The sequence below is a fragment of the Asparagus officinalis genome, chromosome 3, assembly GCF_001876935.1.
Source record: "Asparagus officinalis chromosome 3, Aspof.V1, whole genome shotgun sequence".
NCBI lineage: Eukaryota > Viridiplantae > Streptophyta > Magnoliopsida > Asparagales > Asparagaceae > Asparagus > Asparagus officinalis.
In genome coordinates, this window is record NC_033796.1 from 38,827,713 (window position 1) to 38,840,806 (window position 13,094).

General features: G+C 37.9%; 2 protein-coding genes across 7 annotated transcripts in view; one reads left to right on the forward strand and one right to left on the reverse strand.

The window, feature by feature from the left end:
- LOC109834979 (pentatricopeptide repeat-containing protein At5g15280) overlaps window positions 1-1,161 on the reverse strand; it is a 5,517-nt gene extending 4,356 nt beyond the window's left edge. Inside the window, exon 1 of the mRNA XM_020402985.1 lies at window positions 216-1,161. Coding sequence (XP_020258574.1) covers window positions 216-1,161 — 946 coding nt within the window. The remainder of the gene's footprint in view (window positions 1-215) is intronic.
- Window positions 2,248-10,811, forward strand: LOC109833862 (polypyrimidine tract-binding protein homolog 1-like). 6 transcript variants are annotated; one of them, XM_020401694.1, is made up of 11 exons: window positions 4,202-4,347; window positions 4,539-4,599; window positions 4,708-4,743; window positions 5,390-5,452; window positions 5,538-5,611; window positions 5,709-5,804; window positions 8,399-8,456; window positions 8,533-8,637; window positions 8,716-8,797; window positions 9,953-10,065; window positions 10,281-10,811. In XM_020401694.1, exons 1-11 carry the CDS (start codon window positions 4,334-4,336, stop codon window positions 10,656-10,658), a joined length of 1,080 nt encoding a protein of 359 aa, XP_020257283.1. In that variant the 5' UTR covers window positions 4,202-4,333; the 3' UTR covers window positions 10,659-10,811. The 6 variants fall into 6 exon arrangements, with proteins under 6 accessions (XP_020257280.1, XP_020257285.1, XP_020257283.1 ...); XM_020401695.1 differs by having other exon boundaries at window positions 4,542-4,599; XM_020401691.1 differs by lacking the exons at window positions 4,539-4,599; window positions 4,708-4,743 and adding an exon at window positions 2,248-2,628 and having other exon boundaries at window positions 4,138-4,347.

The following is a 13,094-nucleotide window of genomic DNA, read 5'->3' on the forward strand; positions in this document are numbered from 1 at the left end:
ATGGCTTTTATAGCATTCTTCTAGTATCAAAGAATCAAAATCAGGAATTATCCCATTTTCTAGGATCTCATCTAAGATGTTGTCGTACTCCTGAACATCAGTGTCTAAGTATAATCCATTTCCAAGCGAATCAAAGAACTCTGATTTGGCAAGTCCAAGATCATTATCCCTTTTCACCTTCACCTTCAAGTGGTTAAGACCTAAAATCTGAAAACCTTTGGAGAGAGTATCCTCAGAAGGAGCTAGAGAAATCATGCCACAATTTGTCATTTCTTCTAAGATCTTTTTTACGTCATCGAATTTTCTATATTTGCAGTATCCAGCCAACAAAATTTTAAATGTAGCTAGACCCAGCTTCAGACCACTCTCGATCATCTCTTCAGTAATATTCTTCACAGAGCTATACATTCCCTCCTTAAATAACCCGCCGATAAGTGCATTATAAGCATAGACATCAAGTTTTATACTTCTAGATGAACCTTCTGACAAAAAAATGAATGCATCTCTCAATTTTCGTTCACGACAACTTTGAGAAATGAGGATCCCAAAAGTTATAGCATCAGGCTCGAATCCTATATCCTCCAATCTTTCGACAAAACCCCATGCCTCTGCACTACTCAAATTACTACACAAAGAAGAGACGATTTTATTGCAAACACGAGCTTCTGGGATATGGTTCCACTCCTTCAGAAAATTAAGTGCATCTTCATGATCTTTCTTTTTGCAATATCCCTCAGCAACTGCAGTGAGAGCTTTCGGACTTGATTCAACACTGAAACCCTTCAATTTTCTTAGTATATTGACCGCTTCAAATGTCCTTCCTTTCTTGCTCAGTGCTTCAACTACAAAGTCTACAAAATTGTGTTCAGAGTGTGACCCTAATCCAACTTCTATCATGTCTGCGTAAACTCTCTCAGCTAAGTCAGTTTTCTTCATTCTGACCAAAAGATTGAGATAAGCTTTATAGCATGAAGCTAATAACACTATACCCCTCTCTCTCACTTTGTCATACAATGCTATCGAATTCTCCAATTCTGAATCATTAACATATCCTTGAATAATCTCACTAAACATCCAACCATCACCAACAAAGCCTCCCCTTGCCTCTTCTGATAAGAGTAAGTATTCTGCATCTTTAAGCATCCGAGCTCGCACGAGCATCGTACCCATAATCTCAAAAGACCTAGGGAGATGACTAAACTCTCTATGTTGCATTTTACACCACCTGAACAATTTCCACAAAAAACCCACTTTCCTCAAATCCTGAACATCAGGTCCAAAACCCACTAATATATCAAGGAAATCTTTCGGTTTCAACACCGAAACTCGCCAGAAACGGCGAGTGGTCTCAGGGGACAAGTGACCATATGCTTTCAGTATATCCTGCAGAGACCATTTCTCTGCAAAGACGTCGTCTTTCTCCTCCCAGAGGTAAGAACACCTAGAAATGACTGATTTCCCAATACCAAGATAAGATTTTGATGAAACTAAATCATCGGTTTTGCCGTTCTCGGTTGGTTTTGAAGAGAAAGATGGGACATTTGAAGAGTGGAAGAGAGCAGATGGGGTGTTTGAGTTTATGCGTGAATGGATAGTAGAAGAATGGAGGCCAACCTTGGAATAGCAACGAGCAGAGGAGAAGGTCCGAAGGAGTTGAGTGTATAAAGAAGACAGAGGTCGTCTCCACTAGTCTTTATGCATTTCAAATCGGGTAAATTGCACAAATCCCGCTAACATTTTGTGCATTACAAATGATACCTGTGAAAAATAACGTACAACCCTTTTGTGCAACTAAGTTTTCTAAAATTTAGCCAAATAACGGGCTGTTTGGTTAACTAAGAAAAGGAAATCAAAACATCTAACACATCTATGTGAAGATATTTGACTTTCTTTTCTTATATTTGGTTGAAAAAGGGGGGAAAAAGATATGCGCATGTGAGACTCATCCACTAGTAAGATAATAACGTCATGAGTCCCAAATTTAAGAAAACAAACATATTTCCTCCCAAAAAATCATAAAATAAATTTAAAAACATAAAAATAAATCCCACGGCCTATTTTCCATGAATAATTTCTTAAACTTGGGTTTCTGGGAAATGTACCAATCAGCCCCTAAAACTCCTAGGTGTTATAAATCTTAATTAGGGCTGGCGCTTTCACGGCAAAAAAAGACTTGCAGACCGATCCTATCAAAGAGCGATCAATTGAACGGTCCTGATCTCCTTAAATACCCCACCGACCCCGTTGAGGGCCCGAGGCGTCCAGAAACCAAAATCCCATTCAGATAACACGCAGCCCTCGTCTCTCTTCTGAAATCGCAAAATTTTACCCCCTTCATCAAAACCCTAACCCTAGCTCCACATCTCGATTCGATCTCCTCGTTCCGGTGGATCGAAGGAGGAGGAATCTCGTGCGCAACCCTAACCCTAGATAGACGAGAGGATGTCGTCGACCTCGGGGCAGCCGCAGTTTCGCTACACGCAGACGCCGTCGAAGGTTCTGCACCTGAGGAATCTGCCATGGGAGTGCACTGACGAGGAGCTCGTAGAGCTCTGCAAGCCATTCGGGAAGATCGTCAACACTAAATGCAACGTCGGGGCTAATCGGAACCAGGCTTTTGTTGAGTTCGTAAGTGTTTACGATCCGTTTCTAATTTAGTTCTCTCTGTTTGGTTCTGCACAGTATTGTATATATTATATCCATTTGTGGTGAGAAGAAATTAAAATTGGTGATTGTGGGTATAATTGTGGCAGGTTTACGCTCGTCCAGAGATTCTATTTTGAGTTCTAATAACATAGTTTATGTGTAGATTTCTTGAAGAGTTTGTTTACCTTTCTAATTCACGCCGCAGGTTAAACCACAAGAACATCCACCTAAGCGAGACGCTGGGCGAAATTTGCATTTTAAAAACAATTTAGTACTGTCATAATAATTGACACAGTTGGTTACTTTCACCTAAGATTAACTCGAGATTTTTGAATCACTCAAATAAGAAAATGGATGGGCGGGTGAATAGCTCACGTGAGTTGTGATAGGGCATGCCAGTGAGCACGTCCTTGTTCACAGTAACATTAGGGAAAATTTACCACAATCTCATGCAAGCAGCCTACCTTTGTGACTACGGGGTAAAAATTCTGAATGGCCATGATCATTGCCTTGCAGTTAATTTTAATCATCCAACATCTGGGAGTCTGTTTAGAGTTTACTATTTTGGCTTCCTAGGCTAAAAGCAAAAACCAACTGCCGATCCTTGTGGAACATAGACACTTATGTCTAGTTTTTTGGGTACATGGGTTATATGTGTAAATAGGCGCCTATGTATTAATTTTGGCTACTATAATCTACGGATTACTCAAGTCAAATGTGAGTGCAATCTGAAAACTTTCATCGTATTGAGGCTGATATTGCATTTTTAAAAATAACATATACATATAACGTTGCATTGATTCTGGTGTTTTAAAGGCGATGCACTTTAGCGCCTCAGGCCCTGGCGAACTTGTAACTTAGCGCCTTGCGTATTGACAGGCGATGAAGTTTACTAAGGCGAGAGCCTTTTGGCGCCTCAAGAGCTCGCCTTAGCACCTCATGATCTCATCTTGGTGCCTCAGGCACTCGCCTAGGGCATATGATTCAAGGCACGAAGTGTGTGTCTCTGTTTCAAAATTTTAAAGGTGTGAAAGGTGTTCAATAAAGTCAAGTTTGTTTTCATCAGTGAAGTTTTGTGTTTCTTTTCTTGGTTGATTTTTCTGGTGTAATGTACTTTATTAGCTATATCATTTTGAGGATATGCCACAATTTGAACCTTAAAGTTCAAATATTGTCGCTTACTTGTCTATGTTAGTAGTTAGTAGTTAATATTACTATTCAGTATTTGTTATGGTTAATGACTTATTAGATTTGTGACTTTGAAATTTTGGCTGTGATTATTTTTTCTTGTTTCTATTTATTGATATTTGCATATTATTTGTAATGTTTATGAATTTTTTGAATATTTATCGCCTTGATTCACTCGGGTGATCGCCTTTTTTGGCACCTCTCGCCTCAGGCAACTTAGGACCTCATTGCCTTGGCCTTGCCTTTTGCTTTTAAAACACTGATTGCTTCTTTTACTTACAGAATTTTTGTTGTTCGTTTCAGTCTGACCTTAACCAAGCAATCTCGATGGTTTCATATTACGCTTCTTCGTCTGAGCCTGCACAAGTCCGTGGCAAAACTGTCTACATCCAGTACTCAAACCGACAGGAAATTGTGAACAATAAGAGTTCTGGAGATGTTGCTGGCAACGTGCTTCTTGTTACAATTGAGGGCGTTGAAGCTGGTGATGTGAGCATAGATGTTATTCATCTGGTAAGCTTACCCTCTTTATATTTGATTTACTTTGGAATATTTATATTGAACACTTGCATATTTAACTATCTATTATTGAGGTTAAGTAGGCTTCACCTAAGCTGAATGTAGTCGTAGGATTTTGCCAACACATTGTTTCTAGATGAGATCTGCCTTATTTGATGTCCTGTAACATGCTGTGCATGGATCAGCAGGTCCATATTAACTTGGAGAACTCTCGTTGTCAACGTTCTGCATTCGAAGAGATACCATGTTTGTTTTGCTATCTCATACTTTGACTGTTCCGATTTTGAACTTCCAAACTTAATCATGATAATGGTACCTTCTAACTTTTTGATCATCTTTCTTTTTAAGTTGTAGGGGACTGTCGTTGTGTGTATTGCTGCCATTTTTGAGGTTAAACTTCTAATCCTTGGGTTTTCAGAAACGTTCTTGGTTCATTTCTTTTTGTTTTTGACCTATCCATTTTGGTTAAAATTACTGCAGAATCTATTTTATGTTTCATTATATTTTATTTTATCATAATTTAATATTCTAAAATCTGTACCTTCCATTGTTATTCAGCTCTTCAGGCACTTTTTTCCTGACAATGTGCTGTGTATGCTCTTTCTGTTTTCTTCTCATTATAATTTCATCTGTCGTTATCCCCACCAGGCACCTTTTTTTTTTAATTTTCCTAGCAATGAACTTTGTAGGTTCTTTCTGTTCTTTTACCTTATTAAATTTTGTTCTGTTATATTCCTCTTCAGATACCAAATTTTTCTTAACAATGAACTCTGGGAATATGTGCTCTCTGTTGTTTTACTATTCGTTAAAATTTGTTCTGTTGAAAGCAGTGAGTGTGTATGATCCATGAATGGTTATCTTTTTAAGTATATATTGCACAATTTGTGGTGCACTGGAGTTTGATGAATACAATGCACTTACCTACAGGTGCCATCGTGCGCTTCTAGACCTCTGTTAAAAGTTATCATTAGATTGATTGAATACCTATTACGACTGCTGCTTTTTTGGCAAATATCTAACTCAAAAACTCTCTCAGGTCTTCTCAGCCTTTGGATTTGTGCATAAAATCGCAACTTTTGAGAAGGCTGCGGGGTTTCAGGTGATTGATTTTTGTCTTCTCTGATAAAAACCTCCTGTAAGCATTTGAATAATACTAATGTGTTGAGATTCACCTAAATGCGCAGGCATTAATCCAATTCACTGATGCCGAAACAGCAGCATCAGCCAGAAATGCCTTGGATGGAAGAAGCATCCCAAGGTTTTTTTTTCTTTTGTTCCCTTCTAGTTATTAGGCGATTAAAATCTTTTGTTTCTATGAAGATGCTAACTCAACCTTTTTTTTTGTTTCTCTCCAGATATTTACTCCCTGAACATATTACCTCATGCCATTTGCGAATTTCATATTCTGCTCACACTGATTTAAACATAAAGTTTCAGTCTCATCGCAGCAGGTATATACATGTGCATTAAGCAATTCTACTAGAATATATGGGAAATCAGAGTCTCCTTTTATCTAAATTTGTTTTTCCTAATAAAACACTATGGACTGAGTTATCCTTTCTTTAGCTGATCAATTTTCGTACTCTCATATATGGATTACAGAGCAGCCTACCAGGATTATTGATGTCTTTTACTTAGTTAAATGCCAGGTTCAATTTCGTAACTTCCCTCCCTCTTGACCATGGTTTGATGTATTTGTTGAATGCATTATTAGATGACATGACAAGCTAGTATTCTTTTCAGCTCACATATCACTTAATCAAAGAAACATTTACCAGAATAAATACCTTGTGCAGTAGCTTTAGTTAATCTGAGTGCACATAATGTGCAATTTATGTTGGGTGATTCTAAAGATTAACTGTCTCTATACCTGCGATAAGAGTACATTCTCAATGTCAAACAGTGAGATATTGGCTACCTTGGTTACTGTTTCTGACTTTTACATGGTGATTTCTGGGCATCTGCTTCTTGTTTTCATAAACTCAATGGAGATCAAATATTCTTAATGAAATTGCCTATTCACTGCATTATCTGCTTCTTGTTTTCATAAACTCAATGGAGATCAAATATTCTTAATGAAATTGCCTATTCACTGCATTTTGCATGTGTACGGAGACTGATAGAACTCAATGGAGATCAAATATTCTTAATGAAATTGCCTATTCACTGCATTTTGCATGTGTACGGAGACTGATAGCTATCGTTTAATGTACTCACTTGTATTTGCTCGAATTCTGTGAGTTATCATAAGGTTATCATTGCAGGGTCTCAGTTCTTTTTTTTATTTTTATCCCGGGCATATTCTTGATGTTAATATGCCAACTTCTGCGTACTGGGTATTTCTATTTATAATTTGATTGTTATCCAATGTCCACTAGTCTCGTTTATTTTTGCACCTTTCATGGATCTCACGTTGGATAAGGATATAAGTTCTTTGGGAATTTATGATACTGCATGTAATATGAAAGGCACCAAGTATGTGAAGGGGAAAACAGCAATTTGTTTCGTGCTTTGAGGTGAAAATTTTCTGTTTATTTGTTTTCTCTTCTGTGCTGTGTGATCAACCACTTCTGCAGATGTCCTCAATTCTGAATGGTTACTTGGATGACCAAACAGGAGCACTTCCTTACTCGATAGCTTCCATTTCTGAATTGTTTTGAGCATCTTCTTTATAATACCATATCTACTTTGGTGTAGGACACCTCAAAGCACCAAAAAAATAAAAATTAAAAAAATAAAAAAAGAAGGTTGAAAGAGAGGTCATTTCTAAACTGTGACAGCTTTTAAGTAGATATCTCAGTTGGGGTGTTCTTTAAGTTTGTTTCCTTGAACATATTGACCGACATTTGAAAGAATTTCTGATATATTATTGGAGCCTAATTTCTTACGCAAGATTGTGCCCTATGTATGCAAATGAAATTGCGTACTTGCCTAGAATTAGAGGTGATTAAAAGTATGAATTTGTATGTAGTTGATATTAAAGCCTTCATCATCTTTTTCACTAAGCTGACTGTCTCTCTATGCATGGGACGGCATTTGGAGCCAAATTATTGATCGGTTGCATTCAATTAGAAGATCTGCTTCATTTATTAATTTGGTAGTAAACTTCATATAACATCACCTTGGTGTTTATGTTAAAAGTCTTTCAAGACAATCATCGCCAATGGACGCTTGCATCAAACATGGAGGCTGTTAGTCATGTAGGATAACAGAAAGCAAATTCATGAACCATACAAATTTGTACATGCAATTTTACAAAAATTTTACCGCTTCCTGATGATAATGTGTAATTGTCTTGGTTCACTCTTTGCTGTACTTCTGAGAATGAAAGACAGGAGTCAAGCTGATTCCCTGTTAAAAGATTGAGTGTAAAGTTAACAAAAAAGGGGAATATGGTCGCATTTCCTCGTTTAGGCCTAATGGTTGAGGCCTCCTTTTTCAAATCCAAAAGATTGGTCCATCCTTAGGATTTGCATTCTTAGGATTTTTATTCAGAGATGTACATCTTTAGGATTTGGATTCTTTGGATTTTTATTCAAAAGTATATGCATATTGTCTTGTCAAGTTTTGATATAAATAGTGTTATTATTTTTCTTCTCCTATCTTTTAGCCGATGTTACGATTTCAAAGTATAATTGAGATACTGCCTTGGGTTTGTCTGCATTTCTCACTGGAAATGGTCATCTTTTGGATTTTGATTTGGATCCTTCCTTAGGATGTTTATTCAGAAGTATATGCATAATTGTCTAGTCAAGTTTTGATATTATTAGTTTTATTATTTTACTTCTTCCATCTTTAGCCCTTACTATGGTTTCAAAGTAGAATTGAGATACGGCATTAGGTTTGCATCTACGTTAGCACTTGGAATTATTATTTTTGCCATTGAATGTTCCTCCCTTTTGCGGCATTAGGTTTGCATCTACGTTAGCACTTGGAATTATTATTTTTGCCATTGAATGTTCCTCCCTTTTGCAGGGATTACACAAATCCTTATCTAGCACTTGGAATTATTATTTTTGCCATTGAATGTTCCTCCCTTTTGCAGGGATTACACAAATCCTTATCTGCCCGTGAATCCTTCTGCGATTGAGGGTACTTTACAGGTTGGTTTCTGGATAAAATGAGCTGTTTGTTACTGTATAATTTTGTAGTTTCTCACTAGTTGTTTTATTCTCCCAGCCTACACTTGGCCCTGATGGAAAGAAAAAAGAGCCTGAGAGTAATGTGCTCCTCGCTTCCATAGAAAATCTGCAATATGCTGTAACAGTAGATGTCATTCACACTGTAAGAGTTCTTGTTTGCTTAGTTTTGGCTTTGTCCCTCTGGTTTGGCTGGATGATTATTATGCTACTTTGATTGCAGGTATTTTCAGCATTTGGAACCGTCCAGAAAATTGCTATGTTTGAGAAGAATGGTGGAATGCAAGCCTTGGTTCAATATACTGGTGAGAAAAAAGTTCTATTTCTGTCATATTTCTCCTAACATTTCTTCTTCATTTTATTTATTATTATTATTATTTTGGTTGCTTCTCTTTGCCTTATTGGTTGGCATTGTGAACAGCCATGTCTTAAGTATCTACTTGACTTCGTTTTGTTCCGACTTCTTTCTTAACTTTGCATTTTTTGCTTTTAATATCATGAAATACCTACATGAGTAGCAGGTTCCCTTGATGTACTGCATTCGGCTTCTCTTTTCTCACTATTATAGCTTCTATGTTATGTTTTTAATCTTTTTTTGGATTACCAATCCATCTTTATTGCATCTATTTTTACTTGTATATATAAGCGACATACATATGCACACATGCAGGTGCACACATGTATAGGCAGTGCATATCTGTATGTGTGCATTATGTATGTGTGCCTGGTGTCACATGCATATGTAGTACATATCTGTATGTTTATAGTATGTGTGCCTGGAGTTTTCATGTCTGTATATGTAAATGTTTGTAACTTAGAATTTGTTTTCGATAATTATGAAGTCTTTGATTTGTCATGCTTTTAAGTTATTCTAATCCATATTATGTTTCTTCTTTTTTTATTAATTGGCTTTAGAGCTTATAGAGTCTATTAAAGTGTTCCCCTGTAGCAATTTGGAGCCACTAAAGTTTATTGTCATCTAGGCCCATGCATGCTGACATCATCTGCATGTCTTGACATACGCGTATAACTAGCTCTTGTCGGAATTATGATACGTTGGAGTTCTTCTGAGATACAGATCTTAACTTGTTTTAGCTGATGCAAATTGCCTGTGCCTTCTTGTAATCATTCAATGTCATTATAGTCCGTAGTGGCGTTCTGACTTCTTTTAAGGGGAAAATATGTTCTCATTTGATATTCTTTATGTGAAAGCACCTTTCCACCTTAATTTTAGCACTCTGCATGTTTAGACTATTTAGTTTTCTTGCCCTTAATATATCAAAGTAAGATGTATTCCCTCTTTCTCTTTGTGCAAGGCTGCGAGCAGAATAAAAGATTCTATCTGCTGCGTAATGATTTCCTTTCCTCCAATGCTGCAAGCAGAATAAAAGATTGTCTGCTGCGTAATGATTTCCTTTCCTCCAATGTGCTAAACTGTTGCATGCATTTGCTATTTCCAGATGTGACTACTGCTGCAGTTGCTAAAGAAGCTCTAGAGGGACACTGCATATATGATGGTGGCTACTGTAAGCTTCATCTGTCATACTCTCGTCATACTGATCTCAATGTAAAGGTACAAGTATTAGTTTAAGTTACCATGAAGCAAAATACAAATATTAAAAAAATGAAAATTTAGACCGGAGATATGTCCACATAAAAGGAAAAAGGATAAAGTAGCATTTGGTCCATCATCGCTTATTTCTTCAGATCAAATGTATGTTCCTTAACACCGTGCTTTCAGTTCATGTAACCATTTTTTCTAATACATTCAATGCTTTTGTATTACAGGCACATGGTGATAAGAGCAGGGACTACACAATGCCTGATACTGGTCTGCTCTCGGTGCCTCAGGCTCCAGGCATGCCAACTGCTGCTCCAGCTTGGCAGGCCATTCCACAACAACAGCCCATGGGAACTTGGGACCCGAACATGCCAGGTGTCAGGCCTGGGTTCCCTCCAGCGCCGGGGGCATACCCGGGCCAAGCTTATATGCAACCATCATCATCCATGCCTATGTACGCAACTTCTGGAGCTCCTCCTGCTACTTCAGCTGATTATCTTCAAGCATCTTCACAGCAGATGTCTCCTTATTCCCCGATTCCACCATGTGCTCGCCCTTCTGGTGGTTCCCCACCGATCAAAGGGCAACCACCGATGTATTATTAGTAGTAAGATGAATATTTCTCACTACTTGTTTTGATATTCAAGTTAATACCTCTTTGAATCAACTATCAACCAACCCATTTGTTTTGAAAGATGCTAATGGTGGATTTATTATTTATTATTATTAAGGGTGATGTGAGATAATTTTTTTTTTTACGTGAGTGTAGCTGTGATCTTCTCCTTTGTGATATTTGTGGCTTGTCTTAATTTGGAATCATCATATTCTCTTCTCCAGGGCAGTTTTTCTATCACTTGTTTTTGCGCTATATTCGTTTGTAATTTATGTGTCTGGTTTGCGACGTTCTTTTCATTCCTAATTGGTGTCAAAACTTATCATGATTCTTGGTGTACTATGTTTATATTGATTTTTAGACGGCGATGTGTGGGTTGAGATGTCAGGTAGAGGGAAATTGATAGCCAGCTAGATTGTGAATTGTACCCGTTACCAACATGGTGGTCGAATGAATTGTTTACGTGCGTGAGGGCTGCTGGAGCTGGTAGTATTGTATGTTAGGGTGAAAGTGAGGCGATGTAATTGGATACTTTTGCCTGTTGTTCTCAGGAGTTATTTGATATTTATAGCTGTTACATTATTTGAGAGTCATTGATTGAGGGCTATACATTAAATAGCACGTACATACCTTACACTTCCACTCTGTTTCTATATACACTCACTTTTTTTTTTGGCATTTATAAACCATAAGTTATTTTAATGGTCCCATTAGTACTCTCTATTATTTAAATACGGACACTTTCGCTTGAATAGTCTCATGTGACTGTTATATTAAAACATCCGAGTGCAAATCTACATAACATGTCAATTTTAGACAACTGAGGGTGTATAAATGTCAGGAGAAACAAACGGGGAGGAGAAAAAAAATGGGGTATCTAAGTGCAAAGTGAGTGAAGCTGTAAGGCATTCAAGTGCCGCTACTTATCCCTAAATCAAAGATATTTGGATGGATGTGGTGGTAAAAAGTGATGGTCAATTGGTTGTCATGTAAAATTCGTTTGAAACGAAATTGATACGGACCGACTCCATAATCTGATAAAAGAAAATAACGGTTTGAGAATAAATGAACGGAAACGTGGGGTTAAGGATTTTGAATAGAATATCTAATTGAAGGACCAATTTCAACATATTTGAGCAAATTGAGGGAATATCAAAAGAACAAATTTTCACTGTAGACCCAAACCAAGTTTTAATTACCAAAATCGACCCATTTTTTTTAATTACCAAAATCGACCCATTTTTTTTTAATTACCAAAATCGACCCATTTTATGCCACGTAAGCTTAATCACATTTCTTAATTAGTCGGGGTTGGCAACCCCGACTGTTTAGGACATTAAAAATTGGGTTTAAGGCTTCTAATTGGGGTTTAACAACTCCTAAACAGTCGGGTTGCCAACCCCGACTAATTAGAAAATGAGATTAAGCTTACGTGGCATAAAATGGATCGATTTTGGTAATTAAAAAAAATAGATCGATTTTGGTAATTAAAACTTGGTTTGGGTCTACAGTGAAAATTTGTTCAATATCAAAACTCACAAGTTCAAAAGACTAATACCAAATTACTAAAAACATCCCCGGTTTTGCCACGTGACGAGCAACACGGTTTTTACCACGCGTCGCTCAAAGGAAAAACCCTTTTTCTTTTTTTAACCAAAACCGCTTTTTGATTTGGACGAACAAAAGGGCTAGTGGTTGGAAATGAGATTAACATGAGCCTGAGGGGGTAAAATCGGGAGAATATTCTTCTCTTTTCACCGTGAAAAGCGACGCCTTTTCCCACAACTCTCTTTATAACGCCAAAAGGCTCCAGCGCCCCTTTCCCCCGCCCTCTCTCTCTCTCTCTCTCTCTCTCTCCTCTCAGTGCGCCTCTTAAAAAAACTAGGGGTTTTAGGCTTTTTTTATTATTTTGCTTTCCCTTTAATTTGGGTCCTCTCTCTCTTCTCCTTCGATCAACCGCCCAGGCTTTGTTCCCCTTTGAACTAAGTTCGGCGACGACGAAGTTCGGTGATGACGCCCTGAGTTCCGACGACGAAGCCCGACGACGAAGCCCTAATTTCAGCGACGACGAAGCCCTAAGTTCCGACGACGAAAGCCCAAATCCAAGCGGGCGACGAAGCCCAAAATCCAGGCGGGCGACGATGCCCAAAATCCAGGCGGGCGAAGAAGCGGAGGACCTGAGAAGAAGCGGACCGGAGAAGAAGCAGAGGACCTGAGACGAAGACGATGAATGAGGTTAGAATCTGGTTTAGCAAAATAACGTAGGTTAAGCAACGCTATGAATTAACGTCACGTAACGTACGCTACGAAGAATATGGCGTACGTTATTTGTTAACTGCGCTATTTCACAGCGCTACCTCGCGTTTAACCACCGCCACGTTACGCTAAACGCTATTTTACGCCTCTTAACGCGTTTTTTTCAACATTG